Source organism: Plectropomus leopardus, chromosome 14 (genome assembly GCF_026936395.1).
Source record: "Plectropomus leopardus strain MGB_pleo_1.0 chromosome 14, ASM2693639v1, whole genome shotgun sequence".
Classification (NCBI taxonomy): domain Eukaryota; kingdom Metazoa; phylum Chordata; class Actinopteri; order Perciformes; family Serranidae; genus Plectropomus; species Plectropomus leopardus.
Genome location: NC_142189.1, coordinates 26125971 through 26149690, shown reverse-complemented (window position 1 = coordinate 26149690; position 23720 = coordinate 26125971). Strand labels below are relative to the sequence as shown.

The window sequence follows — 23720 nt, the reverse complement described above, 5'->3', positions numbered from 1 at the left end:
ATACCACCATTTATGATAAATACATTATTATTGTTATTATTATTATAATTAATAGTAAAAAACTAATAACTGCAATGTGGTTCAACACTTATGAGCTGTGGCAACATGACAGAAAATCTAATGTGCCATTCGATGTTGTTGCCTTCACTTCACAATATGACACTGAGGTGTTCAAACCAAGGGGCCCTTTTAAACAGCCTCTGTGCATCTTTAGCAAGCATGCCCGGGGATGTATTGAGAGCTCTGTGGGTTAACATAACATATTGATAATCACAAATCTGTGCTCTTTGGTCTTCCTCTTAAGCGTCATAATGAACACGGTTTGGCCCACAATTCAGCTGCCGGTGTCATCACTAGATCGCCCTCCACAGATCACATCACACCTTCTCTTCAGCAACTTCACTGGCTTCCTGTTAAATACTGTATCAAGATTCTCACTTTCAGACCCTTTATAAACTATCCGCTCTGTATCTTTCTGAACTCCTTCATACCCACACACCCTCCCATACTCTTTGAGTCTCTTCTATAATCCAGCTCACATCACAGCTCTCTTTATGACCATGGAATCAAGAGTCTTAAGCCGTTCTGCATCTCGCCCTTGGAAACTCTCCCACAAAACACTCGCAATATCAATCCCCTTTCCATGTTCAAATCCAGTTTGAAAAGACACAGGTGAAGCTGGCATATACAATTTAATAGTAGCACTCATATCGATATTTGCACTGATGATGACTTCCTGATAATGGTTTTTTACCTAATATTTAAAATTGTTTTTGTCCAGCTATTTTATTATTAGTGTATATTACAGATTTATTTGACTTAATGATATGTGGATACATGCTGCATATTTTTTACTGTCTTGTAAGGCATTCCTGTGTGCTTTGAAAAGCACCTATTATTATTATTAGTAGTAGTAGCAGTAATAGTAGTAATAGTAGTAGTAGTAGCAGTAGTATGAAAAAGAGGCATTGATAAATGAAATTATAATGAAAATGTAGTTTTTGTCTATGATCTTTATTTGTTCAATGCACAAAAAAAACAGCACTATATTGAAACTGGCGTCATCCCTGTGATATTTCTAAAGCATGAAAAAACAGTGAAGATGTATCATAAGAATATTAACAATAGTAGAGCAATTTCTATGAATTATAGAGACACAGTTGAAATAAGAATAACGATGATTAACATTACAGTAAATATTAGTGCATTAGCTTGACTGACGTTATGTTCTAGTTCTGTACAGAGACCACTCGGGGGGCAGCGAACACTCATCACAATCATCTGAAGGTGCCCACAAGACACAACACACATCACTGTTGGTGAGGATCTTTTGAAATAAAACAATCAGAGAAAACAGTGGTGTTTCTAATATTCTGTCCCTTGGTTAAATAGAATTACATGGTACGGGGGCTCAGAATGATAACTACATGGTTACTATGAATACAGAAACTATTAACAACCATGACAATCAGAGTGTAAGACAGACTACCAAGCTATCTTCAGAAAATGGTTAAAAATGGCAATACATAACAAAAATATTCAAAAAGTGTTATGCACTAGAATTTATAATTCAAAAATATTATAATATTCTACCTATTTTACAATGATGAAGAAGCATGTTTCACTGTATTATGTGTAATTTGACATTTGATTAACACCTGCTATGATGAGAGTAAATAACTCCTAGAGACCATTGGATGGAGTGATTAACTGCAAAATGTATGATGCATGATCACTAATATGTGCAGCTAGAATACAGGGTTATGATCTTTTTAAAGCATTTATACAAAAAAAGATGATACAATGCAATCTACTCGTAATAATAATCCAAAAGCTCTTACTGCTGTTTAAACTGTGCCATTGAACTTTACAACGTCACACTGAGGGTGTTCAAACCCAGGGCCCTTTTAAACACCCTCTGTGCATCCTCAGCAAGTATGTTGAGGAATGTATTGAGAGCTCTGTAGGTGAAGGTGAAAGAGAGGGCCATAGCTGCTGGGATTCCAAGAAATGGAATGAATCTGGACCCTTCCTCTGCTGCCAATAATACAGCTGTGCCTGCTAATTGACCATGCAACCTCAAAATAAGCTCTGGGGTTATTTTTACTACAGCCAGTGGTGTCACGGCCCCTGGTGTTGGTTAGTGGCAGTGCTCTCTCTCTTTGTTTTTTCCTCTTTCTCATTTTCCTGTAGGTAGGCGTGAGTTGGCTGCAGAAGGTGGAGGACCCAACAGCTGCAGCCACTTGCAATCAGCGTTCGCGCCACATGGGTGATTGTCTGCCAGCTGCATCTGATCTGGACCTGCATTTAAGCCAGGCTCAGTCGACTCGTCGGCGTCGGACTGTTCGCTACTCCTAGTCAGTTGTCGTTCGTAGTTTAAGTGTGATCCATGCTTCCACCGCTGTTGCTAACCGCTTGTCTCTCTGCCTGCAGTTTTGGACAATCTCCGATCATCGTGTGCTACTCCGACTACCTCAGCGTCATCTCCACCTCATCGGTCTCCCTCCTTCTGTCTAAACCGCCTGGAATCCCACTTCGGACCCTCTGCCCTCCTCTGTTGGACTCTCGCCTTCTGCACCCTCAATCTCCGCCTGCCTGCCTTCCCCATCCTCTCTCCCTGTAACCCAGATAAGTGGATAGCATAGCCGTTAGCTTTAGTGCTTCGTTCCTTAGTCTTGTTACCGGTTAGCGTTTAGTATATTTCTGCCTGTCATAGTATTTGCACCCGTATGGTGCTTCTGTTAGTTGTAGTGGTTAATCTCCGCCTGTCATAGTATTTGCACCCGTATGGTGCTTCTGTTCGTTGTAGTGGTTAATCTCCGCCTGTCATAGTATTTGCACCCGTATGGTGTCTCCCTTTGTTATAATAGTTATCTCCGCTTGTCATAGCATTCTGCACCCATGTGGTGTCTCTTTTAGTTGCCTGTTCTAGTAGTAATCATCTCGTAATTCAGTGTGTGTTTACAGAGTTCGTTTAGCACCGAGTTTTGGTGTCTCCCTTAGTTGCTTTAGTTGTTTATCTGTTCCAGTTTGGTTTGCTCTCCTTACTCGGTGTTACCTAGCTCGGGTTAGCATTTAGTTTTCTGTTCTGTTCTTTTTTGAAATTATACATAAAATCTTTTATTGTGAGTTTAGTGTGCTGTGTCTTGTTGTCCCGCAACTGAGTCTCTGAGCCGTCTGTAACAGTACAGTCCGGAGCTCCTACTGAAATCACAGTTCAGCAAGCGATAGTTAACCAGGGAGCTGTCTTACGGTGCGTACCCACCAAACGCGATTAAAAATGATTGCGCCTCAAGATTACATACAAAGTCAATGCAAAGACGCGATTTGACGCCTCATTTTGCCGGGCGACGCGATGGACGCGATTGCGCGGCGCGTTGGACACGTTGGAACGCCTCGCGTCCAACGCTCGAGTTGAAATAATTGAACTTTTGCGGCGTCGTCGCGTGAAGACGCGCCGCGACAGCCTATCAGCGTTAAGATCGTCATCGACGTGCTGACGTATGGACGTCCTGGTGTTCCCTCGCAAAATCTAATCAAACCGCCAGAAACAATGGAGGAGCAGCTTATCATCGCCGTCACCGCTAACCCAGAGCTGTACGACAGTTCCTGTCCCTTGTTGCAGGAGACGGTGGAACTCGCCGAGCTCACGCCGCCTCCGTAGGGTAGCATGCACCCAGAACCAACGTCGGCGCCTAGCCCGCAGACAACGCTGGGAACTTCTCCAGAGCAGGTGCAGTGCAGCAATCGTGGTTATCTTAGGCATGGTCAACGAGAGAATGAAATGGCGGAAGAAATGTAGTTGTTTTGGCGGGCTCGACACGCGGCGCGATTTCGTCGCGCGTCGAGTCCCATTTTGGGGTTTTTGTACGAGCATCAAAACTGGAGCGTCTGGCGCGACGCGATTTCATTTGAGGCGCGCTGAAATAATTTTCATCGCGTTTGGTGGGTACGCACTGTTAGAGGGACATGAGGCTTTTAATTTAGTGGAGAGTAACGCAGCTCTGCTGAAACAGGTCTCTTTGCTCACCAGTAAAGTGTCAAATTTAAGCGCTAGAGCTGATCAGCCTGTAGCCGCTGTAGCTACTCCTGTGGTGGCTAACAGTAGTCCAGCTCCACAATCGATTCGTGAGCCACATGTTCCTGTTCCAGAATGGTATGATGGTGATATAGGTTCCTGTCAGGCCTTTTTGACTCAGGTGTCGTTAATCTTTGATCTACAGCCCCACTCATATGCAACAGATAGAACCCGAGTAGCCTTTCTGATTAGCCTTCTCTCGGGTCGGGCGAGGAGATGGGGAACTGCTGTTTGGGAGCGCAAAGAGGCAATTTGCAACTCCTACACCGACTTCGTGGCCGAAATAAAGAAGATTTTTGACCACCCTCTACGTGGGGATGAAGCCAGTCACCGTCTGATGTCCGTCCGCCAAGGGAGCCGGAGTGTGGCGGACTTCTCGGTCGAGTTTCGGACCATTGCCGCAGGAAGTGGATGGAACGACACAGCTCTCCAGGGAGCTTTCTACGCTGCATTAAATGACACAATCAAGGATGAACTGGATGGAATGAGCAGCCTGGATCAAATCATTGATTTAGCCACCCGGATTGACAACTGGATCCGAGAAAGGCGGAGAGAGTGGAGTTCTCGTCCTGAGAGTTCCCAGGTTCCCGCTAAGAGGCGTCAGTCACCAATTCCAGTTCCACGTTCCGTTCCTGACCCGGAGCCCATGCAAATTGGCCACACCCAGTTGTCAACCCAGGAGAAGCAGCATCGACGCAACACCAACGCCTGTCTGTATTGCGGCAAGAAGGGTCATTACGTCGCTGTTTGCCCTCTTCGCTCGGGAAACGCCCAGGCTCATCAATAACTGGGGAGATACGGGTGAGCCAGGTTTCTTCTTCCTCTCCTCATCGGCTGCAGATCGCTGCTTCGCTTTGTTGGCAGTCCCAGTCATTCCCGGTCCAAGTTCTGCTCGATTCTGGTGCGGAGGAAAATTTTCTGGACCTTCAGTTAGCGCAACAACTCCGCATCCCTTTGGAGAGACTTGAGGTTCCCCTAGAGGTCAAGGCTCTCAACGGGTTACATCTGGCCCAGGTACGACACAAGACGGTGCCCATTACCCTTATAGTCGCTGGAAATCACCGTGAGACAACGACCTTCTACGTCATCGAGCATTCCTGTCCCCCTGTTGTCCTAGGATACTCCTGGCTCCAAACCCACAACCCGCACATTAACTGGAAGAAAGAGAAAGTGATGTCGTGGGACCCTCTCTGTCATGAAACCTGTCTTCGTTCAGCCTTCACCCCTCTCAGTCGGTCTACGCCAGTCCCAGAAGCCCCAGTCAACTTGGATTCAGTCCCTGAAGTCTACCATGATCTCGCCCCAGCCTTTTGTAAGGATAGTGCTCTTTCTCTGCTCCTCCACCGCCCTTATGACTGCGCCATAGACCTGATTCCTGGAGCCACACTGCCCACCAGTCATTTATACAATCTCTCCAAACCTGAGCAAACAGCTATGGAAACCTACATAAATGACTCATTAGCAGCAGGGATCATCCATCCTTCTTCCTCGCCTGTGCGGGCCGGATTCTTCTTTGTTGATAAGAAGGACAAGACTCTTTGACCCTGTATTGACTACAGAGGACTCAACGATATCACAGTTAAGAACTCTTATCCCCTACCTCTGATTAACTGCTTTCACCCCCCTTCATGGTGCCACAGTGTTCACGAAGTTGGACCTCCGCAATGCTTACCACCTCATTCGCATCTGGGAAGGGGATGAGTGGAAGACGGCCTTCAACACCCCTCTGGGTCACTTCGAGTATTTGGTCATGTCGTTTGGGCTGACCAACGCTCCCGCCGTATTCCAGAACCTCATTAATGACGTTCTCAGGGACATGATTGGCCGTTTCGTTTTTGTCTACTTGGACGACATTCTCATTTACTCCAAGAACACCCAGGAACACATTCAACATGTCCGTCTGGTTCTGGAGCGGCTTCTAAAGAACCGTCTCTTCGTCAAGGGAGAAAAATGTGAGTTCCATGTCTCTACTGTTTCGTTCCTGGGCTACATCATCTCCGCAGGTGAAGTAAAAATGGATCCCGCAAAACTAACCGCAGTAAAGGACTGGCCCCCTCTGGAGAATCGGAAGCAGCTGCAACGTTTCCTGGGGTTTGCTAATTTCTATCGTCGCTTTATCCGCGACTACAGCAAGATCGCTGCCCCCCTGACCTCTCTCACCTCTGTGAAGATACCGTTCTCCTGGACACCTGAGGCAAATCAGGCGTTTCAGGAATTAAAGAACCGGTTTGTCTCCGCCCCTATCTTGACTCAACCGGACCCCAGTCTGCAGTTTGTGGTCGAAGTGGATGCTTCCGACACAGGGGTCGGCGCTGTGCTATCCCAGCGTTCCCCCACTGATCACAAACTCCACCCTTGTGCGTTTTTCTCCCGTCGATTGTCACCGGCGGAGAGAAATTATGACGTTGGCAACCGAGAGCTCCTGGCAGTCAAGATGGCTTTGGAGGAATGGCGGCACTGGCTGGAGGGCGCGGAACACCCCTTTATTGTTTGGACAGATCATCGAAATCTGGAATATATCAGAACTGCCAAGAGACTGAATGCTCGCCAGGCCAGATGGACTCTTTTTTTTGGCCGGTTTAACTTCACCCTCACCTATCGCCCTGGGTCCAGAAACGTCAAGCCGGACGCCCTGTCTCGTCAGTTTTCTGCGTTGGAGGATCCTGGGGAGCCTGAGCCCATTCTCCCCAGGACCTGTATAGTGTCCACTCTCTCTTGGGAAATTGAGTCCAAAGTGCGGTGAGCCCAGGATCAAGATCCAGATCCAGGTAACGGACCCCCTAATCGATTGTTTGTCCCTGACTCTGTTCGTTCTCAGGTGCTGATTTGGGCTCATTCATCAAAGTTTTCCTGTCACCCCGGTGCTACCCGTACGACTGAGGTCGTGAGACAGAGGTTCTGGTGGCCGACTCTGGAAAGGGACACTCGGGAGTTTGGTGCGGCTTGTTCGGTTTGCGCCGCCAATAAGACCTCTACTCGGCCCAGCTCTGGACTTCTCCAGCCCTTGCCTGTCTCACGTCGTCCTTGGTCTCACATTGCTGTGGATTTCGTGTCTGGTCTTCCCCCGTCTAGAGGTAACACAGTTATTCTAACTATTGTTGATCGGTTCTCCAAGGCTGCCCATTTTGTTGCCCTACCGAAGCTACCCTCTGCTCGTGAGACTGCTGACCTGTTGGTTCTACACGTGTTCAGACTCCACGGAATCCCAGCCGACATTGTCTCGAATCGGGGACCTCAATTCACTTCCGAGGTATGGAAAGCATTTTGTTCTGCCCTTGGAGCCACTGTGAGTTTAACCTCTGGTTTTCATCCCCAGTCTAATGGCCAGACGGAGCGGACTAATCAATCATTGGAAACGTTTTTACGATGTATGTCTTCTGATAACCCGTCTGCTTGGAGTAGTGTTCTTCCTTGGATCGAGTACGCTCATAACTCTCTTTCCAACGCGTCCTCAGGACTCTCTCCGTTTCAGTGCTCTCTTGGATACCAGCCTCCCATGTTCCCCTCCCAGGAGCAGGAAATCAACATACCTTCTCTGCAGACGTTCCTCAAGAAGTGTGAGAGGACTTGGAGGCGTGCCAGGAGTTCCCTGCTGAAGGCATCCCGGAGGATGGAGGACCAAGCTAATCGCCACCGTTCCCCTGCCCCGGATTATACTCCTGGGCAAAGAGTTTGGCTCCGGGCTAAGGATTTGCCCTTGAGGGTTGAGTCCAAAAAATTGGCCCCTCGGTTCGTCGGACCCTTCGTTATTGAGTGCATCATCAACCCTAGTGCTGTTCGTCTGAGATTGCCATCTTCGATGAAGATTCATCCCACGTTTCATGTGTCGCAGATTAAGCCTGTGAATGAGAGCTCGCTGGCTCCCCCTATCCGTCCCCCTCCTCCGCCCAGGGTCATCGACAATGCACCTGACTATACTGTGCGTCGATTATTGGATGTTCGTCGACGTGGTCGAGGGCTCCAATATTTGGTGGACTGGGAGGGTTATGGCCCCGAGGAGTGTAGCTGGGTCCCAAGACGTTTTATCCTGGACCCGACTATGATCCGTGAGTTCCACCGGAGACGACCTGACCGGATGGTTCGTGCACCTGGAGGTGCACGTAGGGGGGGGTACTGTCACAGCCCCTGGTGTTGGTTAGTGGCAGTGCTCTCTCTCTTTGTTTTTTCCTCTTTCTCATTTTCCTGTAGGTAGGCGTGAGTTGGCTGCAGAAGGTGGAGGACCCAACAGCTGCAGCCACTTGCAATCAGCGTTCGCGCCACACGGGTGATTGTCTGCCAGCTGCATCTGATCTGGACCTGCATTTAAGCCAGGCTCAGTCGACTCGTTGGCGTCGGACTGTTCGCTACTCCTAGTCAGTTGTCGTTCGCAGTTTAAGTCTGATCCATGCTTCCACCGCTGTTGCTAACCGCTTGTCTCTCTGCCTGCAGTTTTGGACAATCTCCGATCACCGTGTGCTACTCCGACTACCTCAGCGTCATCTCCACCTCATCGGTCTCCCTCCTTCTGTCTAAACCGCCTGGAATCCCACTTCGGACCCTCTGCCCTCCTCTGTTGGACTCTCGCCTTCTGCACCCTCAATCTCCGCCTGCCTGCCTTCCCCATCCTCTCTCCCTGTAACCCAGATAAGTGGATAGCATAGCCGTTAGCTTTAGTGCTTCGTTCGTTAGTCTTGTTACCGGTTAGCGTTTAGTATATTTCTGCCTGTCATAGTATTTGCACCTGTATGGTGCTTCGGTTCATTTTAGTAGTTTTCTCCGCCTGTCATAGTATTTGCACCCGTATGGTGTCTCCTTTTTTTTATCTCCGCCTGTCATAGTATTTGCACCCGTATGGTGTCTCCCTTTGTTATAATAGTTATCTCCGCTTGTCATAGCATTCTGCACCCGTGTGGTGTCTCTCATCTCATAATTCAGTGTGTGTTTACAGAGTTCGTTTAGCACCGAGTTTTGGTGTCTCCCTTAGTTGCTTTAGTTGTTTATCTGTTCCAGTTTGGTTCGCTCTCCTTACTCGGTGTTACCTAGCTCGGGTTAGCATTTAGTTTTCTGTTCTGTTCTTTTTTGAAATTATAAATAAAATCTTTTATTGTGAGTTTAGTGTGCTGTGTCTTGTTGTCCCGCAACTGAGTCTCTGAGCCGTCTGTAACAAGTGGTGAAAATATGATGGCAATCAGATTGATCCAATGGCATCTCTGTACTATTAGCAAGTCTCCGCAGTGACGGGATATCAAGACCAAACCCAAATACCCATCTTGTAACAACTCCAACCAACAGGCTTATGTCAACAGCAGCAGAGAGTCCAGGAACTGGTACAGCTGCTACAGCTGCACTAAGTGTTGTTAAGTATTTTATTTTGGAATGAAAAGCCTTTTTCTTCTTATTGATGACCTCCAGGCTGATGTTGGGCATGGCCAGCAGCAGAACATGCCTCTTGTGTGCAGGAAGTTCTCTGTCTAAGGTGTTTATTAACAGAGTGAAGTCATACAGGTGGAGTTCAAAGCTGACCACCAGAAAGACTCGAGGAGAGAACCCTGTTCTTGAAGACCTGTGAGACACAAGCGGAAAAATATGATGAAAATGATGATTATATATAAAACAATTTTATTTTAACATTTTTAAAATTTAATATGCTTATTTTTTCTTGGCACTATGTTCTTTGATTTGGACATAAAACATTTAAATAACTACATCACATTGAAGCTATCTACTGTACCTTCTCCACCCTCCTGTTAAAGTCAGTGTCCCAAAAGTTTAGTTTTTTCTTTGATGTGAACCGACCTCTTCCAAATTACATTTTCACTTCAGTATCATTGATGTAAAATTTCAATTGAAAAACAGTCACCAGAGTGACAGCTTTATTGGTCAACAGAGGCAGCAGAGCAGTCTGTGATTTTGTTTAAAGTTCTAATGTTTGCCTATATTTTGTTAGATATTACAGTGCAATAGCTGAACTGTTTTATCATTTCACTATGTGATTTTAAATATATTATGTGTATGGAAAAACTACCTCTGATGCATTTTGATTGAGTATAAAGTGAGCGAAGACTATTCTCTCATTCTTATCTTACAGTGAATACTCACTTAATACTCACTTAAGAAAAACTGTTTTATAGACAGTGATACTTATGTTAGTTATGAGAGAAACATCCCATGAAAACAATGTTATTTGTATTTATAAAATATATTTGATCAAATAGACCTGTTTAATAAATCTAATGTAACGGGTGTAGAGTGAATCCAAATGCAACACAAATGAACCAGGTTTGTTGAATTAACAGTCTTTATTCAGCAGGTTAATGCAGGAAAACAGCTGACCACAAGATGCATTGGAGTAGAGCTGGCAGGTATAGCAGGATTTGAACCCAAGTCTCCCATGTAGCAGACAGGCAGGTTACCACAAGACCAATGGGGCATGCAGGGAGCATGTGGGACTCGTGAGCATGTAATTGTCCAAAAGTTGTCAAAAGGCTCAACAAGTGTGATGGAGGGGAAATAGCACAAATTCACTGCAGATTGAAGTTTTCCTGGAAAGTGGTTCAGATGAGGGCTGGGAGTGGATCCAGACCTTGAGAGGGAGTTGGTGAGGCTGACGGCACCAGAGGAGAGGAGCTGGTGAGGTGAAGCTGACACAGTGGGTCTTTGGGCTGAACAGGAACAGGCTGAGTCCCAACCAGCCACAGGCAGACGAGAAACAGAAAGCAGGCAGGCAAAACTTGTAGCCGGGGACAGAAGGCTGGTGGATTTACCGGGGATGAGACGTTAAGCAAAGGTCAGAGGCGAGTAGGGTCGATACCAGGTGAGCAGTCCAGGAACAAGTGCTGGAGAGTCAGGCATGCGAGCAAAAACAATCTGGCAAAGAGTGAGCGGAGTGAAGCTGCATATATACTGGCTTGACTGGAGATGGTGAGCAGGTGACAGCAGCAGGTGGAAGCAGTAAAGCTGATAAGGGGTGAGGCTGAGCAGCAGAGCAGGAGAGGGGGAGAGCAGACTGTGACATGTAAACTAATTCAGAAAGATAAATGTAACAGCAAGCAATGCATGAAGTTCTGAATGTTCATGTTTTAGAATTAAAGATTAAAATGGTGTGAAAGCTTCTCTGCAAAATTTCAATGTAACGATCAGAATTTGTTCCAAAAACATCAGTCTGTTCTGTAAGTCTACATGATGACTGCAAAGAATAACAGCATCCAGACAGTCCAACAGGTCAATTTGCACTGATCTGTTTTTTCTTTGTCCTGTAACTTGTTTTTGATCACGGACGTTGATTTCACTATTATGTCATTACAGAAGACACTTACCTTGAATGTAGTTTTCCCTGATTTGTGAAAGAATTCCTTCTGCATTGAATTTTGATCTCTGATGTCTTTCTGCATCACGTAAGTCATTGTCAATCTTTGAACGAACAAAGTAGAACTCTTTCCCCATCCTCTGAATCTCCTGAGCGAGCTTCACATCATTTTCTCTGAAGCGATCAGCTGAGATGATGATGAAGACATCAAATCTTTCAAATCCAACAAGTGTCATTTATTTGTCAGCTGGAAACTTGTTGGAGACGATACCTGTAAGATCCCAAAGTTTAACATTGAGATAGTTTGGATGGGGGTATGGTGCAGGCTCTGAGGTGATTTCTGTAACACCAGTAGGGGCAGCATTTTCCTCATCCCCATCATCTATGCCTCTGAAGGCATTAACAAAGGTGGATTTACCAGAGCCAGACTCTCCTGTGACAGCAATATTTAGTGGAGTATTATCTTCCTTATTCAAATATTCCTGGATCATCTTAACAGCTACGGCTTGATTATTACTTTCTAGAGCTTTTTTAATGTCTTCACTTGACTCGCGATTAGTTGAATCCTCCATGGTAATCCCTGAAAACTGGAGAAAAAGATAAAAAGTTAAAAGTAATATTTGTCTTTTGGGAAATGATAGATACTTAGTCTTATGATGATAAAATATATACATAGAATCTTGCATACAATAAAACATCTGATATGAACACTACATGTTTAGAAATCTCTTCCTTTAAAATATATTATGAAGCATTAAAACTTAAACACAGCAGATTTGTTTGGCGCACTAAGACGTGCACATGAAAACACAGAGGTAGGTTCACATTAGCACTTAACATTAATATTATAACATAATGTGCAGTTAGACAGTGATAAACAGCTTTCTCATATATTTCATCAAAATACAAAATAGGCTTTTGCTGATTATTAGAAGCTAATCACCCTGGAGTCTTAATGTTGAAACTGATGTACAAGAGTACACCACCCTGTGAGTTTTGAAGTTGCTGAGCTGCAAGAAAATCAAACTTCTTCACTCCTGTAAGAAACTTTGGGAGAGTTCAGACAGTTTCAGAAAAGACAATCACCAATGAGCAATGAAAATATCCTGCTTTCAATAAAAGACAATTGATTGGTTCTCTGTATCAGCTGACTTTCAAGAAACACACACAGTTACAAGAAACATGCAGAGCTGCAGACACCACATCCTACTGGCTCTACAAGAGTCCATCTTAATAAAGATCATAAACTATCTAAAAAAAATAAAGCACATATACTTTTAATTCGGGGTTCACTGTCTGATTTCCTCATTAAATGTGATTTTATTAGATGTGTGCTTTTTCTTTTATTTTGTAAATCTAGCACTGGTTTACTTTGGCTAGTTTTGGACTTTGGATTCACAATCTTTTTGCAAGATCGTCTGATCTTGTTTTTTAACTAATGTTACATTTTATAGTTATTTCCTTTTAAATCAGTTGGCATCGAGTCATTCCTAACCACGGCTGCTTCAGAAACAGGAAAGGTTTCACCTCTTCAAAACTGTAGACCATATTTTTCCTTCATGTTTCTCTCAGATTGTTCTGTGTGTTTGTTTGTTTTAATAAGAGCTTGGGTTTGTTTGGAAACTGTAGTGTTGTGAGACTTTTTTAAGACATTAACTATCATGCCACCTTTTATAATGAATTCATTATTATTGAGAAAAAAAACAAATAACTGCAATGTAGTTCCACAGTTGTGGAGCTGTAAAATTTTGGCAGAAAACTAGCAGTTTCCTGTTTTCATCCAAAGTGAGATTAAGGGCTTCCTCTGAGGAAACCACGGTTGGTATCAAAGTTGTTACTGATACAATGCATACTCCAGGTTTCACATTAGACCAGTTGTGATCCAGGCCTAGTTTGAGCCTGTTGGAGCCTATAAGCAGTTACCAGTAATATTAAGTTCAGGTAACATTAGCTGGGACGGCCAGTGCGTCTCCTCTCTATGAGCATCGTGCTCACTGTGTTCTGAAATATAAGCTTCTATTACCTTTGATGAAGGACAAAAACACAAAAAAATAACCCTCACCTTTCAGCAGTGACTTCTGACTAAGTCTGTCAGTGGAGGTTTAATTCAGGTGGAAATGTAGCCACATCATTTAGCTATTAAGTTTCAGTGGCCCACTAATTCCACAGGGGAAAAACATTTCACTGCAAACGAAAGTGCTGCATTCAAAACAGTTTCCTTGTAAAACGTGTAAGAATTATCAGCAAAATGTATTTAAAGCATCATAGTTAAATGTAGTCATTGTGCAGTAAAGGGGTCACGCTCTTTTATAGGTAACTATGCTTACATTTAATTCCATCAGATGGAGCATATTGTCAGAAAGGAAAGAGGACTTTTTCAGAATCTTGCATAAGCCCCACAGGAAGTCAGGGCCAGTGCTGGTTTGGCTAGACCCCAGATGTGACACAATGACAGGAAACGTGTCAAGAAAAGGACCTCTGAATTGAGGTGCTGACCTGATGCTAATGTCACAGATGTGTTGTGTGACTTTAAAGAGTAATTTAAATCATGACCCAAACACAATGCAGACGGGGGCTGAAGTTTTAAATCACTAAATCTGTTAGCTAAAACACCAGTTAAAATTAACCTTTTAGCTAAATTTGCTGAAATACAAACCAAATACACCAAACGTATCACACAATGTAAGAAAGAAACAACACACACACAAGTAGGGCTCTCTCCAGTTGCAACTTTCATCAGCCTCTCTGATGTTTTGGGGTTACTGCATGGGCCTGTGCTGGCTCCCTAAGTTCAGTAGTTCAACAGTAATACATGAAAGCAGGAAATGAACTGTCTGAGGACACTCAATCCTCCATTTTCCCACAAATTGACTCCTACATTCCTGCAGCTGGTACAACATGCCACATGCTTGAGCCAAACTCCGTCTCCTCCTCTCCTCTGCTCCACTCAGGACATCAGTGTGATATCATCTGTTCCCCTGACCTTTGAACTCTCTCCAGCTGACCGTCAGTTGCGTCTTTCCCTCGTCTCTTCCGATCTGCTGTTGTCACTGCTGCTGTGATCCCTGGTCTCCTCTTCTCTCCTGCTTCACACACCAAACCTGCGTTTGTTAATTAGCTGAGAGGATACAGGTGAGGAAGGACACGCCCACAGACACCAGTGCACCAATCAAAAACATGAAGCCCAGATGGAAGCCCAGAGTGTCGCCACCCAAAACAGCACCACAACCAGAACCAGTTAACACATATCCCCTCACACATACACACACACACAGGCGCGCGCACTACTATTCTGTGACACTAAGTCCCTGTGACAGCAAACGGAGGTTTTCAAACCAAGGGGCCCTTTTAAACAGCCTCTGCACATCCTCAGCATGCATGCCTGGGGATGTATTGACTTTTGTCTTCCTGTCAAATATTGTATCGATTTCAAGATTCTCAATTTTAAGACCTTTCATAACCTATCCCCTCTGTATCTTTCTGAACTCCTTCACACCCACACACCCTCCTGTACTCCTAAAGCCTCTTCTGCGATCCAACACACATCACCTGCTGCTCTTACGACCATCAAATCAAGCACCTTCAGCCATTCTGCCTCTCTCCTTTGGAAACTCTCTCCCACTAAGCATTTGATATATTGATTCACTTTCCACCTTCAAATCCAGTATGAAGACACACTTTTGAAGCTAAACGATCTAATGGTCACACACATCAATAATTGCAGTGATGATGAAATTAAGATGATTTTTACCTAATCTTTTTAATTCTTTTCATCTTATTCTATCAACTTGTATATTACTGGTTTATTAGACTTTATGATCTGTTAATACACTGCTGCTTATTTTGAACTGTGTCTTGAAGCTGTCCTTGAGTGCTTTGAAAGGTGCCTATTAGTAAAAAGCACTATTATTATTATTAATAATAATATTATTATTATCATTATCATTATTTTTATAATATGAAAGAAGCATTGATAAATAAAATAATGAAATGAAAATGAAATTGCATTTTTCTTGTCTATGATCTTTATTTGCACAATGCACACAAAAAAATTAACAGTACATTGACACTGGCCTTAATCTTGATATTTCTTATGCATGAAAACACATTACGGATGTATCATAAAACTATAAACATTAGTACCAACATTTTTAATTATAAAAGTGACACAGTAGTAAAAATTGCTGCAAAGACACAATGACACCCATCACTGTAGGCAAAGGCCTTTTGGAATAAAATGATCATAGATGACAGTGGTGTCTCTAACAATTTGCCCTTGACTTGTGTAATTAGGATTACACTGACCATACTGATATGTACATGGTTACTATGAATACATAAACTATATACAAATATGCAGAAAAACAGTTGGATATATTATCATGCTGTGTTTAGAAAATGGTTAACAGAAATGGCAATGCTTTGCAAAAATATTAAAAAAGTGTGTTGCAATATATATATATATATATATATCTATATATATATATATCTCTCTCTCTCTCTCTCTCTCTCTCTCTCTATATATATATATATATATATATATATATATATATATATATATTTAATATTTCTTTCTATTTTAAAATGATAAAGAGGCATGTTTTAATGCACTCTTAGCAAAACACACTTTCAATAATATTTGCTATAATAAGAGTGATTAACACCTATATAGAGGCCATTAGATAGAATGATCAGCTGCACGATGTAAAATGCATGATTGCTAAAAATGTGCAGCTAGAATACAAATTAATGATTTGAACACAGCATTTATACAAATTTAAAAAAAAACAAAATGCAATCTCCTGTTAATGATTACTCAGAAGCTCTCTGCTGTTTAAACTGTGCCATTGAATGCCATCGTCATTCACTTTACATCATACTGAGGTGTTCAAACCCAGGGCCCTTTCTAACACCCTCTGTGCATCCTCAGCAAGCATGTTGAGGATTGCTTTGAGAACTCTGTAGGTGAAGGTGAAAGAGAGGGCCATTGATGCTGGGATTCCAAGTATTGGAATGAATCTGGTCACTTCCTCTGCTGCCAATAATGTAGCTGCACCTCCAACTTGAGCAAGCACCCTCAGGACAAGCTCTGGGGTTATATCTACTGCAGCCAGTGATGAAACTATGATGTCACGCAGATCATCCAACGGCACACGTGCATAAAAAGCAAGTCTCCGCAGTGACGGGATATCAAGACCAAACCCGATTACCCATCTTGTAACAACACCAACCAACAGGCTTATGTCAACAGCAGCAGAGAGTCCAGGAACTGGTACAGCTGCTACAGCTGCACTAAGTGTTGCTAAGTATTTTATTTTGGAATCAAAAGCCTTTTTCTTCTTGTCGATGACCTCCAGGCTGATGTTGGGCATGGCCATCAGCAGAGCATTTCTCTTGTGTGCAGGAAGTTCTCTCTCTAAGGTGTTCAATAACAGAGGGAAGTCATACAGGCGGAGGTCAACGCTGGACACCAGGAAGACTTGAGGAGAGACCACACCTTTCTCTTGAAGACCTGTGTGACAAAAGGAAAACAAAAATTATGATAAGAAATAAAGCAATTACACTTTTAAACACTGAATGTGCCTATCAAAGGGAACATGACAGTATAACTTGTACACATTTTTCCTGGCATTATATTAGGCATTAAAAAATAACAAATTACATCATATTGAAACTGTCAACACTTTGCACCCATTCTGTTAAAGTCAGTGTCCCAGAGAGAAAGTTTTGTTTTTTCCTGTGATTTGAACTGGCCTCCTTCAAATTACATTTTTATATCATCACTGATTTAAAATCTCATTTTAAAAACAATCACCAATATGACAGCTTTATTGGTCAAGAGAGGCAGCAGATTGGTATCAATAACAGATTTTATTTAAAGTTCTGTTTGCCTACATTTTGTTAGATATTGCATAATACATTAGCTGAACTGTTTTATTTGACTTTGCGATTTTTAAATATAATATAAACTGTTTGTAAAGGTGCCTCTGATACATTTTGAGGATAAAGTGAGAGAAGACTTAAGAGACTATTGTCTCACTCTTATCTTTACAGTCAATGTTCAACCAAGAAAAAACTGGAGATTATTGGAGACAGTAATACAGAATTATGAGAAAAACATGTCATAAAAACAACACATTGTTTGCATTTACAAAATATATGTTATCCTCCATCAAATAGATCTGAAAAATAAACTCTACTCTAATTCAGAAAGATAAATGTTTCAGCACCTAACACATGGACTTCTGGATGTTTCTCCATGTTTTAGACTTTATGATTCAAAAATTGTGATGAAGCTTTTCTTTACAAAATTTCAAGATAACAACCAGAATTTATTACAAAAATAATAGTCTGTTGTGTAAGTGAAAATGATGACTGCAAAGAATAACAGTATCCCTTCAGTTCCACTGTTCTTTGCAGGTCAATTTGTCTCAGTAAACATCTGTTAATCATCTGTCAAGAGAAACCTGGACTGTCCAACAATGACTCGACGTCTTCACCACCTCAGCTACCAAGTTTTCCACTATGTGTCATTAACTGAGATGTTTACACTGTGAGATTTCTCATGTAGTACTGATGTAAGGACACATCATAGCTTTACTAGTTTGTTGTTCTGCGACTTGTTTTTGATGACTGACATTAATCTCACTGCTGTGTCATCACAGAAGTCACTTACCTTGAATGCAGTTCTCCCTGATTTCTTCAAGAGTCCTTTCTTTATTGAACTCTGACTTCTGTTTTCTTTCCTCATTACTTATGTCAGTGTCAATCTTTGAGCGAACAAAGTAGAACTTTTTCTTCATCTTCTTAATCTCCTGAGCGAGCTTCACGTCATTTTCTCTGAAGCGAGTGTCTGAGATGATGATGAAGAAGTCAAACCTTTCAAATCCAACCAGCTTCAGGTACTTCTTAGCTGGAAACTTGGTGGTGCCAACACCAGGAAGATCCCAGAGTGTAACATTGGGAAAGTTTGGATGGGAGTATGGTGTAGGCTCTGAGGTGGTTTCTGTAACACCAGTAGGGGCGGCTCCTTCATCCCCATCATCTGTTTCTCTGAATGCATTAACAAAGGAAGATTTACCAGAGCCTGTCTCTCCTGTGACAGCAATATTTAGTGGAATATTATCTTCCTTATCCAAATACTCTTTGATTTTTTTATCAGCTAAGGCTCAATTATTACTTTCTAATGCTTTTTTAATTTCTTCAGTTGATTCATGATCAAATGGATCTCCCATGGTATTCCCTGAAAACTGGGAAAAAAGGGGTTAAAAGTCATTTTTTAGTCCTACAATGATCCAACAACATGTACATCAAATCTTATATTCAATATAAATCTGACATGTACACTTAATTTTTAGAAATCCCTTCTTCCTTTAAAATATATGATGATGCAGTATAACCTTGAAAGCAGCATATGTGTTATACTGAGGTGTGCAAATTATAACAGATGTAGGTAAAATCTATTCAGATTACACCTTATGTTAAGGCAAGGCAAGGCAAGGCAAGGCAAGGCAAGTTTATTTGTATAGCACGTTTCAGCAACAAGGCAATTCAAGGTGCTTCACACAAACATGATACAGTGTATCATGAAGTGCCTGCTTTAGACAGTGATAAACAGCTTTCTCTTTTGTTTCATCAAAATAAAAACTTATCTTCTGCTGAATATTAGAAGCTACTCACCCTGGAGTCTTAATGTTGAAACAGATGAGACAAGAGTGCACCACCCTGAGTTATGAAGTTGTTGAGCTGCAAGAAAAATTGATATCCAGCTTCTACACTTCTGTAAGAAACTTTAGGAAGGTTTGTCAGAGTAAAAAACAGATATAATGAAGACAGTAACCAATGAAAACATCTTACTATGAATAAAAGACAATTGATTGGTTCTCTGTATCAGCTGACTTTCAAGAAACACACACAGTTACAAGAAACATGCAGAGCTAAAAACACCACACCCTGCTGGCTCAGCTTTTTGGTATTTATTAGGAGTTGTGGCGTAATTTTTGGTTCTTGGTGTTAGTCAATCCATCTTCATGATGAGCATAAACTATAACATGAAAAAAAACTGACGAAAAACAAATCAACCAACCAACCAAAAATGTTTAGTTACTTTGTAAGTTTTTGGTTTATTTTTGCAGGATCATCTCATTTAGATTTTTGGCTGATGTAACATTTTCATAGGTATTACATTTTAAATCTTTTATCATGGAGTCATTCCCAGCCATGGCTGCTTTGCAAACAGGACAGATCTCTTCAGATCTTCACAACCATTTATTTCTCTTTATGTTTTTCTCCTTTTTTTGTTTGTTTGTTTGTTTATGTGTTTGTTTATTAAGAGCTTGGGTTTGTTTGAAGACTATTTATGTTGTAAGCCTTTTTGAGACATTAATTATCATACCTCCATATTTGATACATACATTTTTGGTGAATTGTTTCTGTTAAAAAAAGAACATACTTTCAATGATCAGTGTGTGTTTTTGCTGTACTGTCACATAAATAATAAACATCCATCCGCCAAAATGTGTGAAAACTAAAATCATCTTCAGTTACAGTTACAGCTACATTTGTTGTTTTTGTTTTGAATTAAATTTCCGGTTAAAACGCAGTTACATCCCCGATGTCACAAAGTGATGGGAAATGTGGAAAGAACCTATAGCTGATGCTAATGTCACAGGTGTGAAATGTGACTTTAAAGGATAAAACAATTCTTCTCTACTGGGGAGTTGCACTGACAGCATGCAGACGGGAACTGCAGTTTAAACGAACTAAACTGATCAGCTAAAAAACCACTTAAAACATTTAAAACACGGGTTAAAATGTTTCCTCCTCCTCTCCTCTGGGGGCTTCAGTGAGATATCATCTGCTCTCCGGCCTTTGCACTCTCCAGCTTTCAGCCTGGCTGTAGGTTGGTGTCTTCCCCTCGTTTTGCCGTTGAGTCTTGTGTACTGCAAGTCTCTTCCACTTTGCTGTTGTCACTGCAGCTGTGCTCCCTGGTCTCCTCTTCTCTCCTGTCTCATCCACTCAACCTGCATTTGTTAATTAGCTGAGAGGATACAGGTGAGGAAAGGCACTCCCACAGACACCAGTGCACCAATGAAAAACCCAAGGAAGCCAAGAAGGAAGCCAAGAGTGTCCCCACCCAAATCAGCACCACCACCAGCACACACACACAATGACAAACATGAGCACTGATGTAAAGACATGTATATGTGATTAGATGAGACACTTACCTTGAATGCAGTCTTCCTTGATTTGTTTAAGATTTGTTGCTTTGTTGAACTTTGACCTTTGATGCCTTTCCTCATCATGTAAGTCTTTGTCAATCTTGAAATGCAGAAAGTAGAACTTTTTCCCCATCCTCTGAACCTCATGAGCGAGCTTCACACTGTTTTCTTTAAAGTGAGTTTCTGAGAAGATGCTGAAGAAGTCAAACTTTTCAAATCCAACAGGCTTTAGGTATTTGTCACCTGGAAACTTGGTGGTACCAGTACCAGGAGGATCTCAGTGTAGCATTGGGACAGTCTAAATGAGAGTATGATGTAACCTCTGAGGTGGTTTCTACATAACCACTACAGGCAGCTCACTGGTCCCCGTCATCTATGCCTCTGAGGACATTAACAAAGGTGGATTTACCAGAGCCAGACTCTCCTGTGATGCCAATATTTAGCAGAATATTATTCCACTGATCTTAGTACTCTTGTGGATCTTTGCAGCTGCTGAGGAAGGTTCGTTGGTTAGCAGCTCTTCTTTACTTACTCAAGTATTGGTTCATAATCAAATGCATTATCAATAGCACTCATGTAAAATAATGAAAAACAGAAAATTGTTGTGCTTTGAATTTTGATGTGGTGACATGCAGAATATAAAATTTGCCCTCATTTAATTATGCATAAAACACAGTAATTCTGAGCAAGATTTGCCAAGTTAGGAGATTTCATTTGAGTTAATGAATATAAAAAATATAATAACTTGTGGAGTCTACACAGTAACCTAAATCGAGTTCTGCAATCAGTGATCTTTAATGAGCAGCAAAAACCATCAAAACATGCAAAGTTGAATTCAGACACGTATCCATTGTGTCTTTGTTCCTTTGTAACCTCATTACACGAGACTACTAATACACCACATGAAGAACAGTGCAAAGTTTGTTACATAATATGAAGCAGTGAAAAGCACAGCAAAGCCAAATATTTAACTCATGTTTTCCCATCAGCATTATCAATAAAATCACCTGCTTTTCAACAAACATGGAGAGGAGGGGTTTGTTTATCACTGAGCCGCACCCTTTGGTACATGCACTGGCACTCATTCAGACAAACTGTTTCCCTTAGTTTTATCAAGATTTAAGTCTTATCAGTTTATCAAGATCTGGTTCAAGCTATGTGACATTTCAGCTTCAAAATGAGAATGTATGGAATGGAGTGCAAAAAATAGTACTGATACGTGGATACATTTTTAGGCTTTATGGCAATACAAAAAAATTATATCACTCTGAAATCTCTAAATTCATTTATACTTGGAAAATACAAAACAATGAATGAGCAACTGTTATAATAGTGCTGAATTAAGAAGCCTCTGTCATGCAATAAAGTTGAAAAAGTAATGCTATATTAGAGTTAAATAAAATATTGTTATAATTAGATAAATCAAAGCGGAACCTCCGGTCCTTTCATGTTGAAGCACCTAGCTCTGGCCCTAAGTATTGACGTTCTGCTTCTTGAGGCCTCTGATTGGCATAAATAATGTGCTACTTAATTACTTTCAAAACTGAAACTGGCAGGAGGTGAAGTGAATAAGCCCAAATGCAGAACACCAAAAAGATGAAAGACAAAAAGCAAGTTTTAATGCTGATAATGTCCAAAAACAAAAAAGTATCCAAAAACACAACATTCAGATGAAAGAAACTAAGAGAAATTAAACTGAAACCAACCAGAACACAGGAAGAACTCCTGTGAAGGACACAGCAGGAACACGATAGGATGCAGCAGGGAACATCAGAGCAGGAGCAACAAGAGGACAAACACAAGCAGAGACAACAGATGGAAGGACAAGGGACAAAAGGAAACACATAGGGAACATATCAAGACAGTGACACACAGCTGATGTAAGTGGACACAAGAACAGAAGGGAATCACAGGGATTGGTTCACTAATGGAGGTGTGGCCTGGGACATTAGGGTGGAGCAAACAAGACAAACACAACAGGGCTGCAGGAGAGACGAACAAGACAAGACAGACAAGACTGATACAAGACAGGAGACACTAATTAGGGAAACACTAGGGAGGGAAAACACACAAGGACGGGGAGCAAAAGCAGACATGACACAAGAGGAGTGAAAATACAAAATAAAACAAGAAACAGAACATGAATACAAAGGAAACAAGAAACAACAGACCACCTCAAAACAAAGTCCTCAATGAACTCCCAACCCCAAATCATTACAGAAATAACAAAAAATACATCCTGTCAAAATCTACTATCATCTATGATTGTACCATCGCTGATTTATTTATTGGTTGAGTGGTTAGGTGGTTTTCATGTCATATATAGGTTAAAAGTCTAAATCCTGCTTATGCCCTCCCACACGTAGTTTGAATCTTTGCATATTCCGCAATTATTTTTGACACTTTTCACATAGTAGCACAATTTGTGTATAAATTTAGAGACCTCGAATTAAGACCATATTGATACTGGCATTATCCCTGTGATGCACAAATGAAAAAAAAAAAACACACAGTGAGGATGTATCATAATAATCTCAACATTAATACTAAAATATTTATTGATAATAGTGATAGAGTAGTAATAAGAATAATTATGATCACCATTACAATTTTTACATGTATGATTTCCCTTGACTGACGTTGTGTTGTAGTTTCTCATAGTGACCACTAAAGGGAAGCAAATGCTCATATCAGTTGTCTGCTGGTACCCATTAGAAGAAAAAAACAAACCACACATCACTGCTGGTGAGGACCTTTTGACATAAAACAACTGGAGAAGATGGAAGTGTTTCCAATCATCTGTCCTTCACTTGTGTAAATAGGATGACATGGACTATACTGATAACCACATGGTTACTATGAATACAGGAATTATTAACAATAGTGACACACATAGTTTAAGATATATTATCAAGCTATGTTTATAAAATGGTTAAAAAAAGGGAAATGCATCACAAAAATATTTAAGAAAGGTTTGTTGCACTATACAGTTTCATATAAACATAAAATAACATTCCTTACCGTTTTAAAAAGATAAAGAGTCATGTTTTAATGTACTATAAACAATTACAACTTTCATTATTTAGCTGCTATTAGAAGATTATATTTCTTTATATAAGCTATTGGATGGAATGAC

The 23720-nt window shown here is 41.6% G+C and overlaps 1 protein-coding gene and 2 pseudogenes across 1 annotated transcript; all 3 read right to left on the bottom strand.

The window, feature by feature from the left end:
- Nucleotides 1–8586: 8586 nt before the first annotated feature.
- On the bottom strand, nucleotides 8587–12118 carry LOC148187501 (interferon-inducible GTPase 5-like; annotated as a pseudogene).
- Nucleotides 12119–15365: 3247 nt separating this feature from the next.
- Nucleotides 15366–19191, bottom strand: LOC121940066 (interferon-inducible GTPase 5-like). The gene is made up of 3 exons (XM_088087678.1): nucleotides 19044–19191; nucleotides 18040–18613; nucleotides 15366–16875 (listed from the first exon to the last, which is right to left on the bottom strand). Exons 2-3 carry the CDS (start codon nucleotides 18164–18166, stop codon nucleotides 16238–16240), a joined length of 765 nt encoding a protein of 254 aa, XP_087943804.1. The 5' UTR covers nucleotides 18167–18613; nucleotides 19044–19191; the 3' UTR covers nucleotides 15366–16237.
- On the bottom strand, nucleotides 18262–22355 carry LOC148187500 (T-cell-specific guanine nucleotide triphosphate-binding protein 2-like; annotated as a pseudogene).
- Between the last annotated feature and the right edge of the window lie 1365 nt (nucleotides 22356–23720).